Here is a 21,944-nt window from a genome sequence, read left to right on the forward strand (position 1 = left end):
AAAGCCTGATTGATTTACCAGAATTTCAACCTCAATATGAAACAAAATCATTTAAAATTAAAGCCAAGCAGAGTTTGTGTAGCTTAATATGTATTTCAATCACAGTGTGAGTGTTGTCTTACTAAACTTCCTGATTAAAGAGTAAAGCATATACAGTAGTATTAATTCTAGCGACCCAAAGAATGTATTCATGTTAAATATATTTGTTGAATCAATAAAGGATAGGAAAGGAAAGGAATGCCTGTATGCAGAATGATGCATTCTGCATGCTAGAGAGAGAAGGGGTTTCAGAAATATTATTTGACTCCATTGCAGAATATATTACAAACTGTTCAGAAAAATGGCACCTGCGATTTACCATAGAAAATGCCTTTAATTTGTCGATGTGTCAACATCACTAACCGAAAAAAACAACAATCTCAGATCTGTATGAAAAATCATACACACAAAGTCCTCCAAAAGAATGAATGGATATTAGTACCCACTGGGTAGTTCACAAAACCTAATTAAACAACATACTTTTCATATTCTATCATTTCGAGTGAGTATAGCTCAAGCAAAAGGCAATACAGATTACATGTAAATGTAGGCAAGGTGGGAATAGTATTACTATGCAATGGAGAACCAACAAGTTCACTGAGTGAAAAAGTGCATACCTTATTGCAAGCAAACTGTCAACCATATTAGTTGATTCTAGTTTATATGGCTTATACTGTTCTACAGTTAGTCCTACCCTCTGCACACTGTTAAAGTTTAGTTTTACTTTACTCTTTCTAAATTTCATAAATCCTTTGGATAATAGATAAGTATAAACTTGAGTAAAACAAAAGCTAAGTTGCATGTGCAGGCCCTGTTTTTATATGACTTATGTATCATATAAGTCCAAAGTACGAGACTGTCCGTATCACAGCTTATAGCCCGTTTTAATACACAGAATGTAGAAACAGTTGACTAGGATTTTGCCTCTTGCGTTTTCTTTGCATCCTTCTTGGACTGAAGCTCTGCGGTTTTATCCTTTGCCTGGACCAAGAACAAAAACACAGCTCATGAATTAAGTCTTCACTACTGTTATCATTATTGCAAGATATAACTTCAACAATGGACCATGAATACTATATGGTCCCCACAGCTTGAACAAATAAATGGTAGGACACTCACACATCATAAAGCCTACAATGGACCTAGTTGGAAACACACAACAAAGAACTATATGGACGTCTACTATCCATCACTACATACAGAAGTACAACGTCACCAACTTGCATTTGCTAGCATGCCATACATCACAAGTAACCTACAAAAAGACTGCTACACTACAACCCTAATGCTAAAACATATGATGTGAAAGCAAGGCATTCTAAATCAACAAGGCATTCTAAATCTAGCAAGGCATTCTAAATCAACAAGGCATTCTAAATCAACAAGGCATTCTAAATCTAGCAAGACATTCTAAATCTACCTGAGTATGAAACGATAGTCAGGCAGGTTACAATTGAAGACATGGCCACCCATTAACAGGCATGGTCAGCAGCAATAGAGGTCAACCGTAAGTCTCTACTTTTGCCAGAACCATTCCCCAAGCATAAGGGGTTGCATGATGAAAGTGTGAGGGTGCAGTGTGCCTTTTTAACCCTCATCACACTGAATCAGCCAATTGGCAACCAATTCTCTATTGGTTATTGTGTTAGGTAGCAGGAGAAAGGTTAAAAAAAGCTGTACCTTCTCCACCAGTGAGACCAGCTTCCCCTCCTGTGCCAGGATCTTCAGTAGTTCCATGATCATGGGGAGGTAGTTGTGCTTCCTTCGCAGGTTTTCTGTCTGCAGGGAGAGATGGCACAGTGTTGAGCATCCTCATGTGATGTCATTGCCAGGTACAGTCCAGACCTGAACCTGGATCTACATTGTATTGGGAACTTCTGAATAGGCAATACTCTATTAAAGGAATTTATCCAATGGAGTATCCGACTCTCACTGGCATTTTAAAATTCTGTCTTCATGTAAATGTAAATAAATTGTAAATAACTTTGACTGCAGGAACTTTGCAGAAAGGACTATAAACTCTACTCCACTTGGCTCTTGTTATTTTCTTATTTTTATTTTATTTTATTCGCATTCGTTTTTCGAGCATTGGACAAGAAGCTCGCAAAGAGCTTATGGAGGTCTTCTGCTCTAACAATGCACATACAATGACACACAAAAGTAACAAAATTGAGATTATAACGAAACGTATAACTTAAGATGACATGAACATAAACGTCATTTTGCAACATAAGAATAACATAAATACTAACAACAAAAACGGGCTAAAGCGCATACATACATGTTATTTTCTTGAACCGGTAAGTGCAAAAACATGTAAACATCTGAGTTTCTCAGATAACCACTATTGAATGTCAACAGCTCAAGGTAGAGAATACTTGAAATAATACTTAAAAATTTGACAGTGAAAAATGCTGGAGCTCCGATCCACTGAAATGCAAATAGGGACACCACTATGGCTGTCATCACCTGTCAGTCTTATAGAAAGTGAATGATACTCTATACAATTTTGCCTTACAATGATGTCAGTCAGGTCAATGCCCTATCGTTTCATTGGTTACTATGATGATGTGATCAGTTCAAAGTTTTAGTTTAAAAGCATGTAAAAAGACATGGTAACAGTGTCTCCTTTCCTACTTTGTATCTTCTCATCTTCTGTTCCTCCTCTCCAATGAGCATGTGCAGCTTGCCGATCTCTGATTGGATGGTGTCTGATTGGTCAGTCTCCATGGCGCTACCCTGGTGGGGGGGTGAAAAAAGACAACTTAATGTACGAAACTAAGAAGAAGAAAAAAAAACATTCAAAATTGAAAGAAAATCTATTGGTAAATGATACTATGATGTTTGTTCAAAGTTGTGGGAATAACTATGGCAAAAAATTGCTAAACGTTGTAGTATTTTTCTGTATCACTTTCAAATATAACTTATCAAGTCTCAACAAAGGAAGAAAAGAGTCTTTCTTTCTTTACCAGCTTGTCTTTAAGAATATCATTTGTCTGCCAGCTAAGTTAGCATTTCTTAAAAACCTTAGATGGATGCTAATAGAGTTTAGCTATCTGTCTTGCAGTTACATCACTTGAAAGCATTATAAAATTAATCAATCTTCTGCGGACATCAACTGTGTCAGGGTTCTCCCCAGAATTTTTTAGTATAGTGGAGGGGCTGGCAAAAATAACCGAACCAACACGCTGCGCTTTTTATGAAAATGGGTTCATTTTGCAATAACAGACTGTGTCAAATACTACAAGTACAATATATTATAATGATTTCTTTGTTGTGAAGTGGCAAAACGACTTGTTTTGATCATCGCCCGTTCACAAGTTTTTGCAGACAATGCCGACTGGAAAAGTGATTCCACTTGGCACAAAATCTGTGAATTTTCATTAATTTTAGCAAAACTAACCAAGAAAATAGGGAAGAAACACAATAAATTTCAAAAGTAGTATAGTGGAGCTGGGCTAGGAGTATAGTGGAGGGTCTCCGTTATTCCATTCTCTGGGGAGGACTCTGTGTGTTATAGCATTAAAATATCTTCTGAAATTGAGAATATTGTCCAGCAGGTTCTTACATCCTGTATGGCTGCCAGTTGTGCCTGGAGGTCGGTCAGTTGTCTCTCGTACGTCATCTTCCTGTCCGACACCACCGCCATCAGGTTAAAGTGGATCTCTCCATCCTGGTACCTAAGGGGGGATCATGGGAAACAAAACTGTCAGGAAAGACAAAATAGGCTCCACCCTGCCAAATTGCCAAAACAAAATTGTCAATTACAAATGAACATGTAATTGCAAATTTGAAGATAAACCTGTTTATAGTATTTTAAAAGTATTTAAGAGACTACAAGAAAATATAGTACCATAAATTCGTTTCCTTTCCCTGTGGTTTTATTTTACAGTAAAAGAGAAAGGTGAGTTTTTATTTCCAGTTTGAAGCAATTCTGTGGTACAGTAGTAATATTTTTTTTCAAACCAACTCATTGTTTGGGAGCCATTGTTCTAACTTTCCATTTGCTTAATCTTATATGAAAATACATTTTCATCAATGTCATGAAGTTCAGAATTTTGGAAAGATGGGCTGAAATGTTTGGCCGTCCCAACAAGCAACTTTATGTCTGTGAACAGAGGTGTAACAGTGGGGGGTTGAAGTAGTGCTAAATGACCACGCCAAACGCCTGTCAGGCTTTTGGCTCACTCAGTTAGACGGCTAGTGTTGTGATCTGGAGGACTCGGGTTCGATTCCCGGGTCGATCACTGGGTATTTGTATACAAATGTATATGTATATTGTTTCTTTCTGTTCTACTTGCCCCTCTTTGTTGTTACATTGGCGCCCAATGTGACCCTGGTGGATAACAGGCCGGAGATGTGCCTGCCCACAGGGTGCTCGAACTCGGAGATTCGAGGACGAATCTTGAGAAGAAGAGGGGGAGTAGTGTAACAGTGGGGGGTTGAAGTAGTGCTAAATGACCACGCCAAACGTCAGGCTTTTGGCTCAGTCATTTAGACTGCTGGTGTTGTGATCCTAAGGGCCCGGGTTCGATTCCCGGGTCGGTCAGGATATTTGTATATTTTGTTTATTTCTGTTCTACTCGCCCCTCTGACTTCTTACAGAGGGATGGGTCCTGGAGACAGCCCTGTAAAGGATATTCTTGTTTGGTTACTCACTTCTGGATCCTTTTCTCGATGACAGGCCTGGCAGTGTTCAGCCAATCATGAGCATCACATGCACCTGGGAACAACAAAATTATGTAAACTACAACAGGTTCAAACCATGAAAATTCTTGGCGTCTTAATGCAGTATAACCTGAAGTGGAATGCCCACGTGGACTACATGTACTCTAAATCCAGTCAGCGTTTGTTCTTTCTCAGAAAACTCAAACACTTCCACATCGGAATTGATGACCTTGTGATCGTGTAAACCACCTACGTCCGTCCGATCATGGAGTATGCTGCACCGGTGTGGCATCCCGGACTGACAACATCCCTGTCCAACAAACTCGAGAGAATCCAACGCAGAGCAGTGCGGATAATCCTGGGAGCTAACTACACCAGCTATGCTGAAGCCTGCTCACAGCTTGGCCTACCCTCACTTCACCATAGGCGTGAGAACTTGACACTTAAGTTTGCTAAGTCCCTTCTAACATCCAGCCAGTACCGTCATCTCCTGCCACCGGACAGACAGAGTATTAGTGGCAGACAGACCCGCTCCTCAAACAGCTTGGACTTGGTTCATTGTAGAACAGAGCGATATAGAAACAGCGCCGTCCCATATATGACACGCTTGATCAACACATAGCCCATCAATGTATGATGTTGTTGTAAATAGCTCAAATTTACTTTTAACGACGGTGTTGCGTATTATTGTTTTGCATTTTAAATTGTAATAAGTTGTATACTCCGCATTTGCTTATCCTATAATAATTTTTGTGTAAATAACATACAAAAGACTGTCAAGCAGTGCAATTCAGCCCTTTGGGCTGCAAGACCGCTTTTAATTTGTCATTCTTGTTGAATTGAATGAATAAACCAATCTACTACTACTACTACTACTACTACAAGCTATATGTAAACAACAACAAATCAGTAACAAACAACAAACAAATGTCAACAACAAACCTTTCATAAAAGGTTCAATATCTTTACAAAACAAATTTGTGCTAAAATTTACAAAACCATGAATTAAGGTTGCACAATTAGACATGAAATATCTTTAAACATTAACTGCATACTAGTATATTGAATCTTACAAACAAGTGTATGCATGTTTAGTGATAATGATACAAGCAAACAACATAGCACTATCATGTAAACAGTGACACTAATTGCTACAATGTTACAAGTATGTAGACCCTAGGTCACGTGTGCTCAGAGTAATTGAATCACCACTCCTGATGAAGCTGGACGGATGAGCGACCAAAAATTTGAGGTGAGAGAATTTTGTGTTGAATGACAGTGAAAAACTTCAAAATGGATTATAGCAACACAGATGATCTCTCATGCTATTACAAGTATGTAGATGTACAAACCATATAAACTTCAACACAAAATTTACACATATTCAGAAAATGTCACAATAAAGAGTTTTTACCTAGATCTATGGGCCCGTCCTTGAGTCCGTCCAGTTCGTACAGCCGTCCATCGATGGGGATGTAACCGACGAAGTGGTAAACATCATCGTCTTTACCTGCAGACTTCACGTCAAACTCAAACATCTGCTGTCTGTGGGGGATGGGGAGAGGTTTACAAAAATCAAAAACAACATTTTCTTGTTGAAGAGATTTATTAGTCATGTATTGAAAACAGTCAATAGAATTTTCATCTAACAGTTACTTTTTATCAAAGGTATACACAAGTAACTCCAAATTTTTTTAGATTTACGCATGTCTCGACCTAGTTTTTCACTCTTGGAGACTTGGTCACTCCGTGAACAAGATGGACTGATAGCCATTGAAAAGTGGCGGTACGTGTACGTGTGTATACCTTTAATAAGAAGTCACTGTTAGATGAAAATTCTATCTAACATTTTCTTGATATGTTGATGAAGCTTAGACATTCAGGTAGTAAGATATCTTACATATAACAGTTACTCCAACAACTGGATATGATTTTAGGAATAGTCAGGAAATTGTCAGGTAGCATCTGCTACATTTTGTCAGTGACACTGACAAGATCTGTTGCTAAGCAGGTGCTATGCCCTAAGTATAAATTGATATACAAAGTATGTGTTCACACATTTTAGAATAAGATAGTCCAATAGGAAACAAAATTAAGACAATGTCATGATAGGTTTTCTTCTTTAACAATGGCACAAGAAATTTTAAACTTTTTTGAGTCTTTATAATGTAATTCTAAGAAAAAAAGAGGATTACCTTGCAAAGCTGTTGTGTACATTCCTGATGACATCAGAGTTACTCAGACTCAGTCCCTTCATCTGGAAAGAAGGAAAAACAATAAAGAAATAAGCAACATTAGTTTCAAGTTCAAGATGACAAAAGGTTTAGCTTTGACTAGATCTCTTCTTGAGAAAAAAACTTTTACCACAAACAAGTGAACAATTACAAACTTATAACTCAAACTGAATGTCCTGATGTAAATGTACAATTACAGTTTTCAGGAAGAGAACAATACTCTAAGCAAATTTTAGAAAATACAAGTTCCTTAGTGATTAAAATGACCTAGCACAATACTTTCAAGAATAAAGGAATTTCTAACATTTTTAAACACTTTAAACAAATTTTAGATTGATAAGGGATGGAATCTTAGCTCGCAGTTTGATCAAAACATCATATCCATTTGAAAAAGCATCACTTACAGTTGCATCAAAGTGCTGAACAAACTCCTTGAAGTTTGCGAGTGTCTCTCCCAGCTCGATGTCAGGGTGTCTGCAGTTCAGCAGCACACTCAGGATGGCCTGGGTCGCACACGCGTTGTTGATCACCTGGGGAGGAGGTTAGCGAAAATTATTATTATTCAAAGAGTAAACTTGTTTGACACACACACACAGGGTTCGAGCCAGTATTTTATTTTAGCGTAATGCCTACTAATGCTAATGCAGGGCTCGAAATACTTTTTTCTGCATACCTGCACTGGTGCAGGTAACATTGAAAATTACCTGCACCAGACAAATTTTACCTGCACCACTCTGAATTTAGGAAATATGGATCATACTAAAATTGTTCAGGAACCATTGAGATTTTTCTTCTATACTCTATAGTTGGTAACAGTCAATGTAGTTAATAAGAATCCACATACACCTACATCATATGACCGTTATGTATAAAACCCAGTACATGGACCAGTGCAGGTTAGGTGTAGGTTGACATCAGAAATACCTGCACAGCTCCAATTTTACCTGCACTAACGTGCATATGCAGGTAGTATTTCGAGCCCTGTAATGGTAAGGATGGTATGGAAGGGGGTGGGGTGGTCTTGGTCCTTCCAATGCACAGTGAGATTTTGAAAATGTACAGTAAAACGTTGGCATGATAAGGGTACCCGTGAGGAGACTTACTGTAACTCTTTTAACATCACATGTAATTTGAATGACTTTTTGGTCAGTTTGGATTGGCATAAAAAATGATATCATCAGTTTTCACATTTGATTAGACAATTTTCAACAAGTTAAGGATAGATAGCAAAGTACCACTACGCTAGTTGAAAAGTAGCGTAGTGGTCTTCATTTTAGTGTGGTGATTGCAAATTATAGCGTAGTGGCCCCATAAATCTTTTGAGTCTATGTAATTCTAAGAAAAAAGATTATTGTTTACCTTGCAAAGCAAAGATTGGACTTGTTGGATTCTCAAGCTGAAAAAGCACATGATATTTCTACAAATGTTTCTCATACAGCATAAACAAGTTATACCAGTCTCTTCATTTCAGCACCATTTCTTGATGAAATACATCTGATCAGCACCACCTAGCTGCTAAGGGTGGTACTGCATGCCTACCTGTTTGGCAAAGAAGATATGATCGAGTCTGGAGTCCTGGACGACAGAGCCGCTGGGTTCTTCCTCCTGCTGCCACTTAAACAGGAAAATCAACCCATGGACTGGCCTGCAGGAAAACATGATTTAATGTTACTACAGAAATATGAAATCTTTAAGTTCACACTTCACTTCAACTGAAATTTCAACTTTCAATAACATCTGTCATGGCTAAGGGTGGGTACAGAAAATACAAGTACAGGTACGGTTCAGGTCCAGAGGATCAGGACCAGGTCCTGACTTGAACCTGGACCTGTGAAGACTTGTGAATGGGCGATACTATGGTCCATTTCGTTACAAAGGTATCTCTTTTTGGTGGAATATTCGGTGTCCGATGGCATTTTAAAATCCTATCTTCATTTATCATCCACACTTACTGCCTTGGTCTGTTTTAGACCAAGATTGACTGTAGAAACCTGGTAAAAATGACTATCAACTCTCCCCTACTTTGCTCTTGTTATTTTCTTTGACCTCAGTAAGCCCCAACACATGTGAAAGCCTGTTGGTAAAATCTGTACATTTTCTAATCAGTCTAGAATCTGGGCCACTGAGTACACTGTGGGAAAATTTGTACCGAGAGCTTATAATTGTACACAAAACAACACAGAATCTGATTCACATTACACCAAGTGTTTGTCCTAGTTGCTATCCCATTTGAAGACCCATTTTCACATACAAACTTGTCCTTCTTTTCAAAATGCCAAATTTATCATCGTTTTTCTTCATTTCTGCATAACAATAGCAGTTCTAAATGGGAAGCTATCTAAACTATATTCAAGAAGACTGTATTTGCTGGCCCAAATCTGAATTTTCCAAAGGAAGACAACAGATGTTGTTTGTTGATGTCATCAAGATTCGATACAGAGAAGTGACTTACTTGAGTTTGTCAAAGTTCTCCGGATCCAAACTCCAGATCTCCTCCACCTGTAGTCCCTTCACACCTGGAAAAATATTTACACTTCCAAGTCATTTGTCAATTGTCTTCAAGTTACCTGTATCATTTTAACTGTTGTCATTGTTCTAGGTTACTGTTGTCAAGTACATTAGATTCTCATATCTGCATGTTCAAAAACGAGGCATAAAAAACATAATCCCTGTACATCTAGGAAGAGGTTGTCACTTTGCACAGCTCATCAACTGAAACAACATAAGAAGTGTTGGACAGTCCATGTTGCACTATTGGTTAGTGGTCCTGCTTTTTGCACACAGTATAAACCATCAGATCGTCCTTTGGGGGGAATTTGGTCACAAATATGATATACCGGTATTGGCTGCCTCAGGCATTAAACCTAGATGCACTCTAACACGCATTCTGTTCCCTCGCTGATTACTCATAAGTATAATCTATTGTGTAGCGTTAGATCAAGTATAAGAAACATGCACAATATGTTATATTTTGTATTCCGGTCTGCCTAAATACCACAAACGACCACAAACGACTCGGAAATACCACAAACAACCACAAACGACTCTAGTATGAAGTGTATATGGGTATAAGACCTTGTGTGGCGCTCTGGAGACATTGTTTACACATTTATGAATTTAAAAAACGCAGCAAGTCCTGCGTATTCACCAGTTATTTCAAGTTAGTCCGCCGGTTTCAAGATCGAAGCGATTCTCGGTCGCCATGTTGGATCGCCCGTGCTAGGAGTCTGCATGGGGAAGTTCTCAATACCTTCCACGGCTCCATAGACGACAGGACGATAAAACTATGGACGCTGTTGGTTCATAGATTATAGCATGGCACTATTCTATCATTGTCAACTTATAAAACTTGTATACTAAGTGTTTTTCAGCCTCAATGCAAGCACGCATTCATTGACAGCGCAGAATCGCTTCGATCTTGAAACCGGCGGACTAACTTGAAATAACTGGTGAATACGCAGGACTTGCTGTATTTTTTAAATTCATACTAGTAAATGTGTAAACAATGTGTTATATGTCTCCAGAGCGCCACACAAGGTCTTTGACCCATATACGCTGCATACTAGTACTAGAGTCGTTTGTGGTCGTTTGTGGTATTTCCGAGTCGTTTGTGGTCGTTTGTGGTATTTAGGCACACCCTTTGTATTCAGATTACTGTTTCACATCCTTTTCCTATCTAATGAAAGTTTGAAATTTTCAATGATCAATGTAATGTTCTTCAAACATTCGTACGTTGGTTCAAATTATGCAGTAAATAATCGTCATAACAGAAGCCACTTACACCCTTTTCCACTTTCAATGAATAAAATTCAAAAATAATTTTTTTTCAGGAAAACTTCAATTATTTGTGAAAATCTTACTTCCTGAAATGTGTATAGAATAGGCTGATTGGGTTACTTTTGCAGGACATGATTTGATGTTAAGACGCAGATTATACCAGCCTGGATACGTGTAAGATTTCTTTCAAAGAAACAATCAGACTAGTTCGTGTTGTTGTTGACAGAAGAACACACGTGTGCTTCCTCAAAGGTATGCGTTCTCACAAACCATGTCCGCCCCCCTCCCATCCTCACGCAGAAATTTCACACAGTTTTCACAGACTGTTACAAGAAATCTGCAAAAATCGCACGCAGTGTTGTACTTAAACTTCTGAGGCAACGTATGGAACATTTGGATACCTACCAAAACCCTTAATGAGCTCAGTAAACACGCCAGGGTCACTCTCGATCAGGCACCACTCGCCACCGTCCGACATGTTGAATCCCGCGCTGTGTCACTCATGGACAGTACAAGGGCGCCCCCTAACGGTTTCGTTTCGACATGCAAGGCAGCTGCAACGCTTGATGTTGTGTTTTCTTCTGATAGTGAGACGAATGAAAGGTAGAATCAAAACAGGGTCTTTTTACAACGTTTTTGATCTCGATAGGATACGGTTTAATGGTTTCAATTCCACCAAATTTCCCTTGCATCAGCTGCATTTATTTCACAGACAGTGCAAGCACGCCACCTGGCAGATCTTGTCAGGAATGCAAGATATGTCATGATCATGATTTTCGGTAAATTTGTTGTTTTACTGCCAATGTCAGGTCATAAGATTTTGTCCTACGTTGTCAACGTATTTATAATACATAATACTTTAATAAAGAAATCGTTTTTCAGATGATTTTTGCTGTAAACGACGAAAAACCGGCGCCAAAGTGTGGATTGGGGTCATGAACAATCCCACAATTCCATACGCGGAAAGAGGAAGACCGAAAAATGACGTTGGACGTAGATGTGTGGATTGAGATCGCCAAACAGTGCAAATATCTCCCTGAAAATGACCTGAAGGTAACAATTATTGCTTCTTATACCACCCAGTTACTACAGGGAAGGTTAAAGAGGCAAAACGATTGACGTTCCGTTGAAATGTACGAAGTTTCGTCCAGTCACTTGAGGCGAGGGGAGGGGGGCGAAACTTATGTTCACAAAATTGGTCGCCAAAAATTAGGTAACTGACTGATAAAATAGGGTTGCAACAGTCACATGTAAGGCAAGTTTTCCTGTACATGTTATATTTTGTACAGAAAAGTATTCTGCGTGTTAAGGAAATGGCTATGTAGCTGTGCATATTACGTTTTAGTTTCTGATATCAAAGTGTAACGTCGTTAATTTATAACGCTGAGTGTGCCAAACAGGCTATTGACACACCGAGATGCCAACCAGCCAATCACAGCTTGTAACATGATTTTTCCCGACATTATTTTACACAAGCAACAGTTGATTAGACATTGTTCGGAAGATTAGACATTGGAATCTTTGAATCTTCGAATGAACAGACGTATTCAAGTTATGCCCTACAATTTGGATACCTGTTAATGCCAGCAAATGTTTATGTTGGCCTTAGCGTAGTGGGGAGAGCGTTGACCCACAAAACCATGTTACCAGTTCCAACCCCAGTTCGAGTCCGCGCTGGAATTTTTTTTTTTCAATTGTCCTTTTACCTTTTTAAAAAATCCATACAAGAATATTTTCGTCTTGCAACCAGAACCATCAAAACCCACCCTTGGGACTTTTTGGTCTGCATTTTCAAAAGTGCATGTTTAGGTACGTTTATTTTTTTCAGCCGCAGATCGGCAGAATCCACCCGCTACGCAATCTTATTTCGGAAGTTTTGAGGCCGCAAATTCTCCCAAACGGCAGGAAATCGTCAGTAAACACAGCTGAAAACGTGTTCCAAAACCGAGCCAACATGATCACATGCGGTGTTTGACACACTGGGTGTGTCAATAGCCTCGCCCTATTTATAATTTTCTTCCACAGAAACTGTGTGACTATGTATGTGAGTTGTTACTGGAGGAGTCTAATGTCCAGCCAGTGTCCACACCAGTCACAGTATGTGGGGACATACATGGACAGGTCAGTGATGGGGTCTCTTTTTTTGTGTGTAGAAGTACTAACAGCAAAATGTATGACACACAGACAGAATTAAGATACATGACGTTATAACTTATATTTGCCAGTAGAGCCTAGAGAGTGGTATCAAACCATATGTTACACTTTTTATAAAGAAAAGACAGGCTGTCCTTCATCATAATCTTTGGTACTTCCAAACGAGCCATATGCATATGGAAGATTATAATCAGCAGCTTTTGGGCATCCCAGTGATTGTTTTCCATGTTTTTGTTTTTTCTTGACAAAGCCTAGTTCCACATTAATCCAGAATAATGTTATCAGCATTTGGGAAAGAGTATGGAAGTTGAACAGACACCACTACCAGTGGACTAGCTCCCTGCAGTAGTGATTGCGTTGTGTGGCCCAGGGCTAAGGAAACAGAGATGGGCGCCGCCCTATGCGCCATCAGGCACGGGAAGGGTTTAACTTTAACTTATCTGTTCTCCACCCACCAGTTCTATGACCTGGGTGAGCTGTTCCGCACAGGAGGCCAGATCCCTGACACAAACTACATCTTCATGGTGAGACATTTTATATGTTCCTACAATTTAGTCTTTTTTAAATTCAAATTCTTAAACACATTGAATTAAGGGGTAAAAATCTACTACGTGTATGTGGGATTCTGATGTGTTGTGTTATATTTTTCCATCCAGGGTGATTTTGTAGACAGAGGCTACTACAGTCTGGAGACTTTCACATGGCTTCTGACACTGAAAGCAAAGTGAGTGGGTCCTACAGCTTGTCTCTAGAGCTGTAGCTCTGTCTGTTTTTGTGTCAGTTTTTCTGGGAAGATTTTCATTGAAAGATGTATCCGTCAATTGATTTTTAAAAGTTTTTCCTCCATTTTGGGAAATGCTTTGAGCATGTGTGCCCATTGCATCTATGCTGCCCTGTGCCATATGCTTCTGAAGATAAAGCCATAAATAACACCAAGATAAGGGCACCTGCACAATATGCATTATTAGGATGATGGTTATTCTTAAACCTTTGAATACAATGTTGTTTCTTTCCTGCCCCCCTCCCCACCCAGATGGCCTGACCGTATCACCCTGCTGAGAGGAAACCATGAGAGCAGGCAGATTACACAAGTTTACGGCTTCTATGGTATGTCTGGTTGTCAAAATAAACTAATATCACTAAGTTAATTATCCGATTTGACAGTCAAAAATCATGTATCAGGGGTCAAAATACCACCTGCATATGCAGGTAAGTGCAGATAAAATTGGAGCTGTGCACGTAAAAATTACAGGTGGTGCAGGTAAAAGTTGTCTGGTGCATGTAACTTATTTTTTGTAAGTTTCAATGTTACCTGCAACAGTACAGGTATGCAGAAAAACAAATTTTGAGCCCTGTGTATATATTTTACAAGTAAGGTGTCAAATAAGGTTTCAGATGTGGTATACAAACGTAGTTTAGTTGGATTTTGACGTTTTCTGCATTGTGAATTTTTCCCTTTCAGACGAGTGCCAGACTAAGTATGGTAATGCAAATGCCTGGAGGTACTGTACCAAGGTGTTTGATCTGCTCACAGTGGCAGCAGTAAGTATCCGTCTCAAATAAACTCCTCTGTACTTGTCTTGCCCAGATTTACAAGTCAAGCTATTCCAATAGTTTTATTGTTCTTTATGCAGACACAATTACACCTGTAACTGCTTATTTGTGTAACTAGACTCCCATGGGTATTTATCCAAATTGGGATAGTCATTTGATACTAGTACTTTGCAGTGTCTTATAATTGGGTGCCTTTATATCAGCCATTTACATTTTATGACCCTCTTTTCAACAATGCCATTTATACTCTTTTGTGAGTACATGTAATTCTTTACATTGTATTCATGTAAAGGACCTTAAGCATGGGGGTGACACTGCAACCACTATGGTGACAGACAAGACTGTTCTAAAACAATGTGTAATTGAAAGAACCATTTGCTGAACCTTCGTATCGGGGCGCAAAAAGAAATGACTATGACTGAGTCTATATAGTATGACCATGCGCCCTTTTGTAGGGGGGGTCGATAAATGGCAAAGTCAAAATTTTTGGACACCCACTTGGGAAATGGTTAACACCATCAATACAAGACTTTGGATACAAAAAGTAAAGTCGTATCTCAAAATAAACCCCCCACCTCACCCGAAAAACTAATTTGCATTATATGCAATAGGGAACAGCCATATGGTGATTTAGAGGAATGCTTGCCGTCATGTAACTGCTTAACGACGTGTGCGAGGACCTCCAAACTTGTTGAATTCTCCTAAAATTTACTTGGCAACAAGTTTAAGAGAATAAAATAAGTTTGTGATATTTTTGTTGCCATGGCAACGGGTTGATGACAGGCATAGTTTACAAAATTCTCTAATTTCGGCTTAAACATTGCGGTTTTATGGTTTTCTTGGTAAACACTCTTGTTTCATATATATAGCATCAACATCTTATAAAATATCATTTAGCATTCACGATTAAATATTAATAATTTATGCTAATTTGATGACGTAAAAAATCCAAGATGGCAGCCCATGTCATAAGCGAAATCGTAAAATAGGTTATTATCACTCGAATTTTGCCATTATATTGTAGTTTTTACTATATACATTCCTAGGGATATTTGTAGTCCGATCTTATTGCATTTTGTGGTTATATGTCAAAAATAATGCAATTTAAAACATTTAAGTTTGACGATCCAAGATGAGGTTTCTCAAAGAATAGCTAACTTGAAGATAGATTTCAAATTTGACACTAGTAGTGCCTGTACTATGCACATTTGTGAAATATGGCACATTACATGTGGTCATTTTTTTTTAAATCTAGAAGTCTTTGCCATTGCCTACACCTTTTCCTGGTAGTATACAATAGATCTAGTTGCCATGTAAAATGTTATGTTTCCAATACATGTGTATAATTTACTTTTTCTGCTTTCAAAACAGCCTCAAACGACACTTTTGCACCCAAATTTCACATTGAGCCAAAATCTGAATATAACTTTTCCTGGAAAGGTGTACATGTTAGTTGCATCAAAAGTTTTTTTTTTTTACTTTGAACAATTAAATCCGCAGTAAAACTGCTAGTAAGATAGTTAATTATGTAAATATATTATATAAATTACATCCCTGCCGTTACTGTACTGCCTTTTATGCTACTCTCACTGTCATTTGTGTGCCCTAACTCTTGTTGTGTACTAGTAACAGTGGATGAAAGGTCTTACTTGGAAAATGTTTGTACATTTCCAATTTGAAAGGAAAGTAATAGAGCCCAGCTTGCCCAAGCTTTGTTGGAATTTGTCATGTATAGTCCAGGGTCTCTACTTTGTCTTATATCCTAGTCACCCCCACCTTCTGTTCGTTTCTCCAGGGTTTGCCTTTACTCTGGGTCCTCTGCGTATATACGAGTTCACTTTTCTTTTTAAAACAACTCATTGTATTCTGTCTTTGGGTTTTCCTTCTCTGTCTGTCCATGCCTCTTTCTGCTTTCAGTAAACCATTTCCTCAGGAACGTCTTCTACCCTCTATTGATTGTGCTCAGAGATTTAGATACTGTATCATGGTAATACTTGGCATAAAAGGTACATCTGCTGTGACGCCTCTCGTACATCCATGTCAGTGGTCACTTTCCCAAGGCCCACTACCTCAGCCTCAAATGGTACTAGATCATTGATATCACAACCTATATATATACTGTCTGCAGTTTTGTAGGTAGTTGGAAGTATTTAGATGGAGGAAATACCTTACCGACATCAAACAATTTAGAGTTAGATCTTTTTGTCATTAGTTGTGATTCAGATTTACTTCTATGTTGTAACTGAAAGTAATTATTACGTACACTCTTTGATTTCTCTACCACTGTCACTCTCCCTATTCATTTAAAATGTATGTTATCAATCTGCTGCAATGGTAATGTAGCTAATGCCCTAGTGCCCCGTTGTTATTTTTCAGGGAGAAAAAAATTAACTTTGCTAATAAGCCCCCTTTCCACTAGACGGCGATTGCGCTGAGCTCTCACTGCGTCCTAACGGATTTGTTTCCATCGATTTCATACTGGGTATATCATACAGAATGTAAAAGTGTTACTGAAAAGACAACAAAACACACATTTTGCACCCTCCCCTCACTAAATCCGAACGGCTTGGTCTACGATCACCAAATTTGCAGGGATTATGTATTTATAAGTCTTAACCCTCAAACCACCGTATGGGGTCAAAACTGACCCCAGACGTATATCAATATGTGCCATTTTGACATTTCTTATTGAAAACAAATTTCCTTCCGTGAGTTTGTTTGTATATATGTCTTATAACTTCTCATACGTTTTTACCGAGATTGGCTCATTGTTGATTAAGTTATCATCAAAAGTTTATGTATGGTCCAGTGGGGTCAAAACTGACCCCAGCATTTTTTTAAACAAACTTTTGAGACCCACGCTTAAACTGCTTATCGTATGATCACGAATTTTTTAGAGAATGCTGTACATGTGCAACAAAATTATGGTAACAACTTTTGTGTCATTATCATGTTATACGACGACGCCATGACGTCATTTGGCTAAAATTGGCCGCCATCTTGGATTTTGACTGACGACGTCATCAAATTGGCATAAAATATAAATATTGAATCATGAAATTTACGTTAAATTTCATAAGATGTCATGAACAAGTATGGTTTGCCAAAAAAACTTAAAACTTGAATGTTTAAGCCAAAATTAGAAAATTGCGTAATAAATATGCCCTTCATAATTCCATTGCCATGGTAACATGAAATATTATGAACTTTTTTTTATTCACTTTATTTTCTTGCTATCAACATTTTCTTAAAAAGGACCAAGTTTGGTGGCCCTAGCAAAAGCTGTTCAGGGGGTATGTGACTTTGAAGTTGGTGCGGGCATGAAAAATAACCTTACCCGGTCTGAATAGCGATAGTGCAAAATGTGGTCCTCATGATCTTTTGCATAAATTATGATAATGAGCTAGAATTATTCTCACCTAATCATATCAAACTGCCCCGCATAGATTAATGAAGCTATACATATATCCAAATCACAAAAAAAGAGTCACCAATAAAACTGTATATGTGAAAAACGTTATGGGGTCAGTTTTGACCCCATACGGTAATCTACGTCACAAAAAAGGTACGGTGGTTTGAGGGTTAATCACTTCTTTAATTCTGGTGTCTTGACAACACCGTCTGTCTCTACTTCTATGAAGTAATACGGGGTAATTATGACGCCATTAAGATGGTGTTATGGGCGATAACCATCTTAACCGGTACTTCCCATTATATTATGGTATCCTAAAGGTATCAAACAAAAAGTTAGCAAATATGGGTGTCTAACTTATACGTCTGCTAAGGTAGGTAAGACTTTTGTTGTCAATGGCATCCGAATTGATATTAATGCCTTGTCAGAAAATGAAGTCAAATCTATTTTAGCTATCCTTTGAGAACCCTCATCTTGGATCGTCAAACTTAAATGTTTTAAAATACATTATTTCGACATGTAACCCAAAAATACAATAAGAACGGACTACAAATTACCATTGGAATGTATTTGGTAAAAACTACAAAGTAGTGGCAAAATTCGAGTGATAATAACCTATTTTACCATTTTCGCTTATGACATGGGCTGCCATCTTGGATTTTGACCAGTTACGTCATCAAATTAGCATAAATTATGAATATTTAATCATGAATGCTACATTATGTTATATAAGATGTTAATGCTATAGGAAACAAAAGTGTTTACCAAGAAAATTATTAAACCGCAACGTTCAAGCGGAAAGTAGAGAATTTCGTAAAATATGCCTGTCATCAACCGGTTGCCATGGCAACAAAAAATATCATAAATTTAATTTATTCTCTTAAACTTGTTGCCAAGTAAATTTTAGCAAAAGTTAACAAGTTTGGTAGTCCTAGCACACGTCGTTCGGCAGTTATATGACGGCAAGCATTCCTCTAAATCACCATATGGCTGTACCCTATTGCACATAATGCAAAATAGTTTTTTGGGTGGGGTGGGGGGTTTATTTCATGCTAGATCCCAATTTTTGTGCACAATGTCTGTCAAATGACCCAATAAATCACCCCTGAAGTGGGCGTGATCATATTTCAAAATTTCGATTTTTGACCCATTTAAAGACCCCCCCTACCTTTTGTTACTTTTGTTCAATATGAGTATCATGTTCATAGATCGTAACCAAATACCCTATTGTTGTTACTGTTAGATCATAGACGAGTGTGTGCTGTGTGTCCATGGTGGTCTGTCTCCTGACGTCAAGACCCTGGATCAGGTCAGAACCATCGAGAGAAACCAGGAGATTCCACACAAGGGAGCCTTCTGTGATATCCTTTCATATGTCTGGGGCTTGTTCTTATGTTTACCACTAAGGTAGTTCCCACAACACATTATATAGGGTGGCACCCACCTCTTTATGTTTTATGGAAGTAGAAAACATATTGTTTATGCTGGACCTGGAGTGTTCTTTTTCTTTCTCCTAGCAGAAAAGGTTTATGGAAAAGGCTGGGCTGTGCACCAGGCCTGGCGTCCTTGGCTGTCTACCTAGGCTGGCAATCATGGCAGGGTACTCAGATACTGCCATTCATAGCCCTAATTCTTTTTTTCACTCGAACTCACTACTTTAGGGCAAGCCTAATGGTACAGTATTGTATGCAGGTAGCTTGGCACAAGGCTACTTTAAATTGAAATGTCACTGTTAGGATTGTTTAGGACATATTGTATGAAATGGACATTATGCAGAGGCATTGAATTTTATCTAAGAAACAAGAAGACTACAGTTGTTCCTTGACCTTTCTCACATCTCGTCTGGTCGGACCCTGAAGACGTGGACACCTGGGCGGTCAGTCCCCGCGGCGCGGGATGGCTGTTCGGGGCAAAGGTTACTCAAGAGGTCAGGACATTTGTTCCTTGTGTAATAGAATGTACTCTCTAATACTGTACAATGTACTCTCTAGTAGTTGTAATGTTTGTAGTAATCATAGAACAACCACTTTAGTAACTCTTTTTTTTATATTTGCAGTCAAATATTTCATGGATAGCTGCGATGTCAAGATTCTTGTGTTAAAATAAAACATAATTTGATATCTCTTCGAAAACTTATTGGTTCTAAGCAGAAATTAAGGTATAAGGCTTGAAATTCATTTTAGGGATTAGGTGCACTGGTTCACCCAACTTAGAATATTGGGTACTATATGAAATAAAGTCGAATTTCAGAAAACCTTATAACTAGCACTTCCTTTTGTTCACAACTAATAAGAAAACTAGATAGAAATACTTCACGAAATTATTTTTTTTCAGCTAAAGATAATTAGGGAAAAAAACAGGCAGAAAAATTGTCAATGGAATATCATTGCAAAATTACAATAATATTACAAATTCTGCTGTATCTATTATGCTTGATTGTTTACAAAGCCAGTTGAACGACTAACACATATTTCCACCTCCCCAGTTTGTGCACATAAACAACCTGAAGCTGATCTGTCGAGCCCACCAGCTGGTCCATGAAGGTTACAAGTACATGTTTGACGACAAGCTCATCACGGTGTGGTCCGCTCCCAACTACTGCTACCGCTGCGGGAACATCGCCTCCATCCTGGTGTGTAACAGTGTCGACAACCGCGAACCAAAACTCTTCCGCGCCGTACCGGACTCCGAGAGGGTTATACCCGCGCGAACGACTACTCCGTACTTCTTGTAGACTCCATCTCTAGTAATTTTGAAGTGAATATTTTCTTGTCATGCGTATTACAGTAAAATACAGGCTTTCTGTTAAAATGGCTAGCCTCAGCCTCATATCTTTAGACTAAAAGGTGCTCCGTTGTATTTGTGTACTCTGAACTTTTGAACTGTATGGATGTACGGTGTGCATCTTTACTTTGGTTGAGATTGTTTCCTGTAGCCATATGTATAACCAAGGGCTCTGCCTTACAACAACGTTAATCTGGCTTTGGGAAGAAAAATGTCATTCAAACCACACTCTTATTTAAACTACTATGGCATGTTTGTGATCTTAAAAAATCCAAGCAAACATCAGATTCATCATATTGTTGAAGGAGATTTAATGTATGTTCCTGTATGATTGTCACATCAGTTATCAGACTATCATATGAAGAAGCTTTGTTGCTCCTCTTTGGCTGTATGCCTTAAATTCCCTGACAAGATATCCGTTTTATGAGGTCAACTTTATGTGTATATTGCATTTAAGGATTATTATGAGATGTTAATGGCAGTGCCTATTGTAGTGCCTGGTAAAGGGAATGGTTAGCTTTGAGAAATCGAGCATTTTGGGTTTGAGAAATCATCAACATAACTCAGTTACTTTACTTGGGATTGGGGCAGACATGATTGTTGTAAATAGTTGTTTTAGCATCACTTGTTGTAACTCTTGATGTAACTCCAAAATTGTGAACTTGCTTTCATGTTATGTTATGAATAGCAGCTGGTAGACATGTTATGAATATTTGGCAGTCACCCACCTAATGCACATTTGGTATCCTTCATTTATGTACACTAAACCTCTCAACTGAATGTTTTCATATAGTACATGTATTACACAGTTAACTATTGAAATTTGCAGCTTTCATTTGTGCATAGTTTATGTACTGTCTCTGAACTAATATTAAGTCTGTTCATGCGACCTGCTTGCTAAGTTTACTTCTTGCTTGCCCCCAACAAAATGTTTGTGTCCAATATTTCATGTGTAAGAGAATGATAGTGTACAATATACATGTGCGATGTTTTAATACTGTCAAGTCTCTGAACATGCTAACAGCCTGTATTTTCTTCTGCCCATAATATGTCAGTTTTTAGCATGTCTGATGTGTACATGTAGTCCTTGTTTTACTCAGTAAAAATCTTTATGTTATCCTAAAGCATTGTACTTTTGTTTGTGGTTCAGATGAGTGAAATTTTTTTTATAATAATTTTTTTTGGTAATGACAAAAAGATGAGAAACCATTTTTTTCATCTCTTTCACGTGCAGTTTATCTCTTTAGCATGACATTTAAGTTCACATCCTTCCCACATATTTTGGTGTATAGAGCAGTGCCCATCTCTACTTCTAAAGCCCT

The 21,944-nt window shown here is 38.3% G+C and overlaps 2 protein-coding genes across 2 annotated transcripts; one reads left to right on the top strand and one right to left on the bottom strand.

Moving 5' to 3' along the window:
- Window positions 1-353: 353 nt before the first annotated feature.
- Window positions 354-11,305, bottom strand: LOC118420839 (ubiquitin carboxyl-terminal hydrolase isozyme L5-like). Its single transcript, XM_035827876.1, has 11 exons — window positions 11,124-11,305; window positions 9,394-9,457; window positions 8,481-8,586; window positions 7,346-7,471; window positions 6,903-6,964; window positions 6,122-6,252; window positions 4,699-4,762; window positions 3,608-3,719; window positions 2,677-2,778; window positions 1,720-1,818; window positions 354-1,020 (listed from the first exon to the last, which is right to left on the bottom strand). Exons 1-11 carry the CDS (start codon window positions 11,194-11,196, stop codon window positions 952-954), a joined length of 1,008 nt encoding a protein of 335 aa, XP_035683769.1. The 5' UTR covers window positions 11,197-11,305; the 3' UTR covers window positions 354-951.
- A 367-nt stretch (window positions 11,306-11,672) lies between these two features.
- Window positions 11,673-21,746, top strand: LOC118420616 (serine/threonine-protein phosphatase 6 catalytic subunit). Its single transcript, XM_035827460.1, has 9 exons — window positions 11,673-11,771; window positions 12,744-12,839; window positions 13,331-13,396; window positions 13,529-13,596; window positions 13,906-13,979; window positions 14,335-14,414; window positions 19,082-19,199; window positions 19,674-19,765; window positions 20,324-21,746. Exons 1-9 carry the CDS (start codon window positions 11,700-11,702, stop codon window positions 20,570-20,572), a joined length of 915 nt encoding a protein of 304 aa, XP_035683353.1. The 5' UTR covers window positions 11,673-11,699; the 3' UTR covers window positions 20,573-21,746.
- Window positions 21,747-21,944: the final 198 nt, after the last annotated feature.

Source organism: Branchiostoma floridae, chromosome 8 (genome assembly GCF_000003815.2).
Source record: "Branchiostoma floridae strain S238N-H82 chromosome 8, Bfl_VNyyK, whole genome shotgun sequence".
Classification (NCBI taxonomy): domain Eukaryota; kingdom Metazoa; phylum Chordata; class Leptocardii; order Amphioxiformes; family Branchiostomatidae; genus Branchiostoma; species Branchiostoma floridae.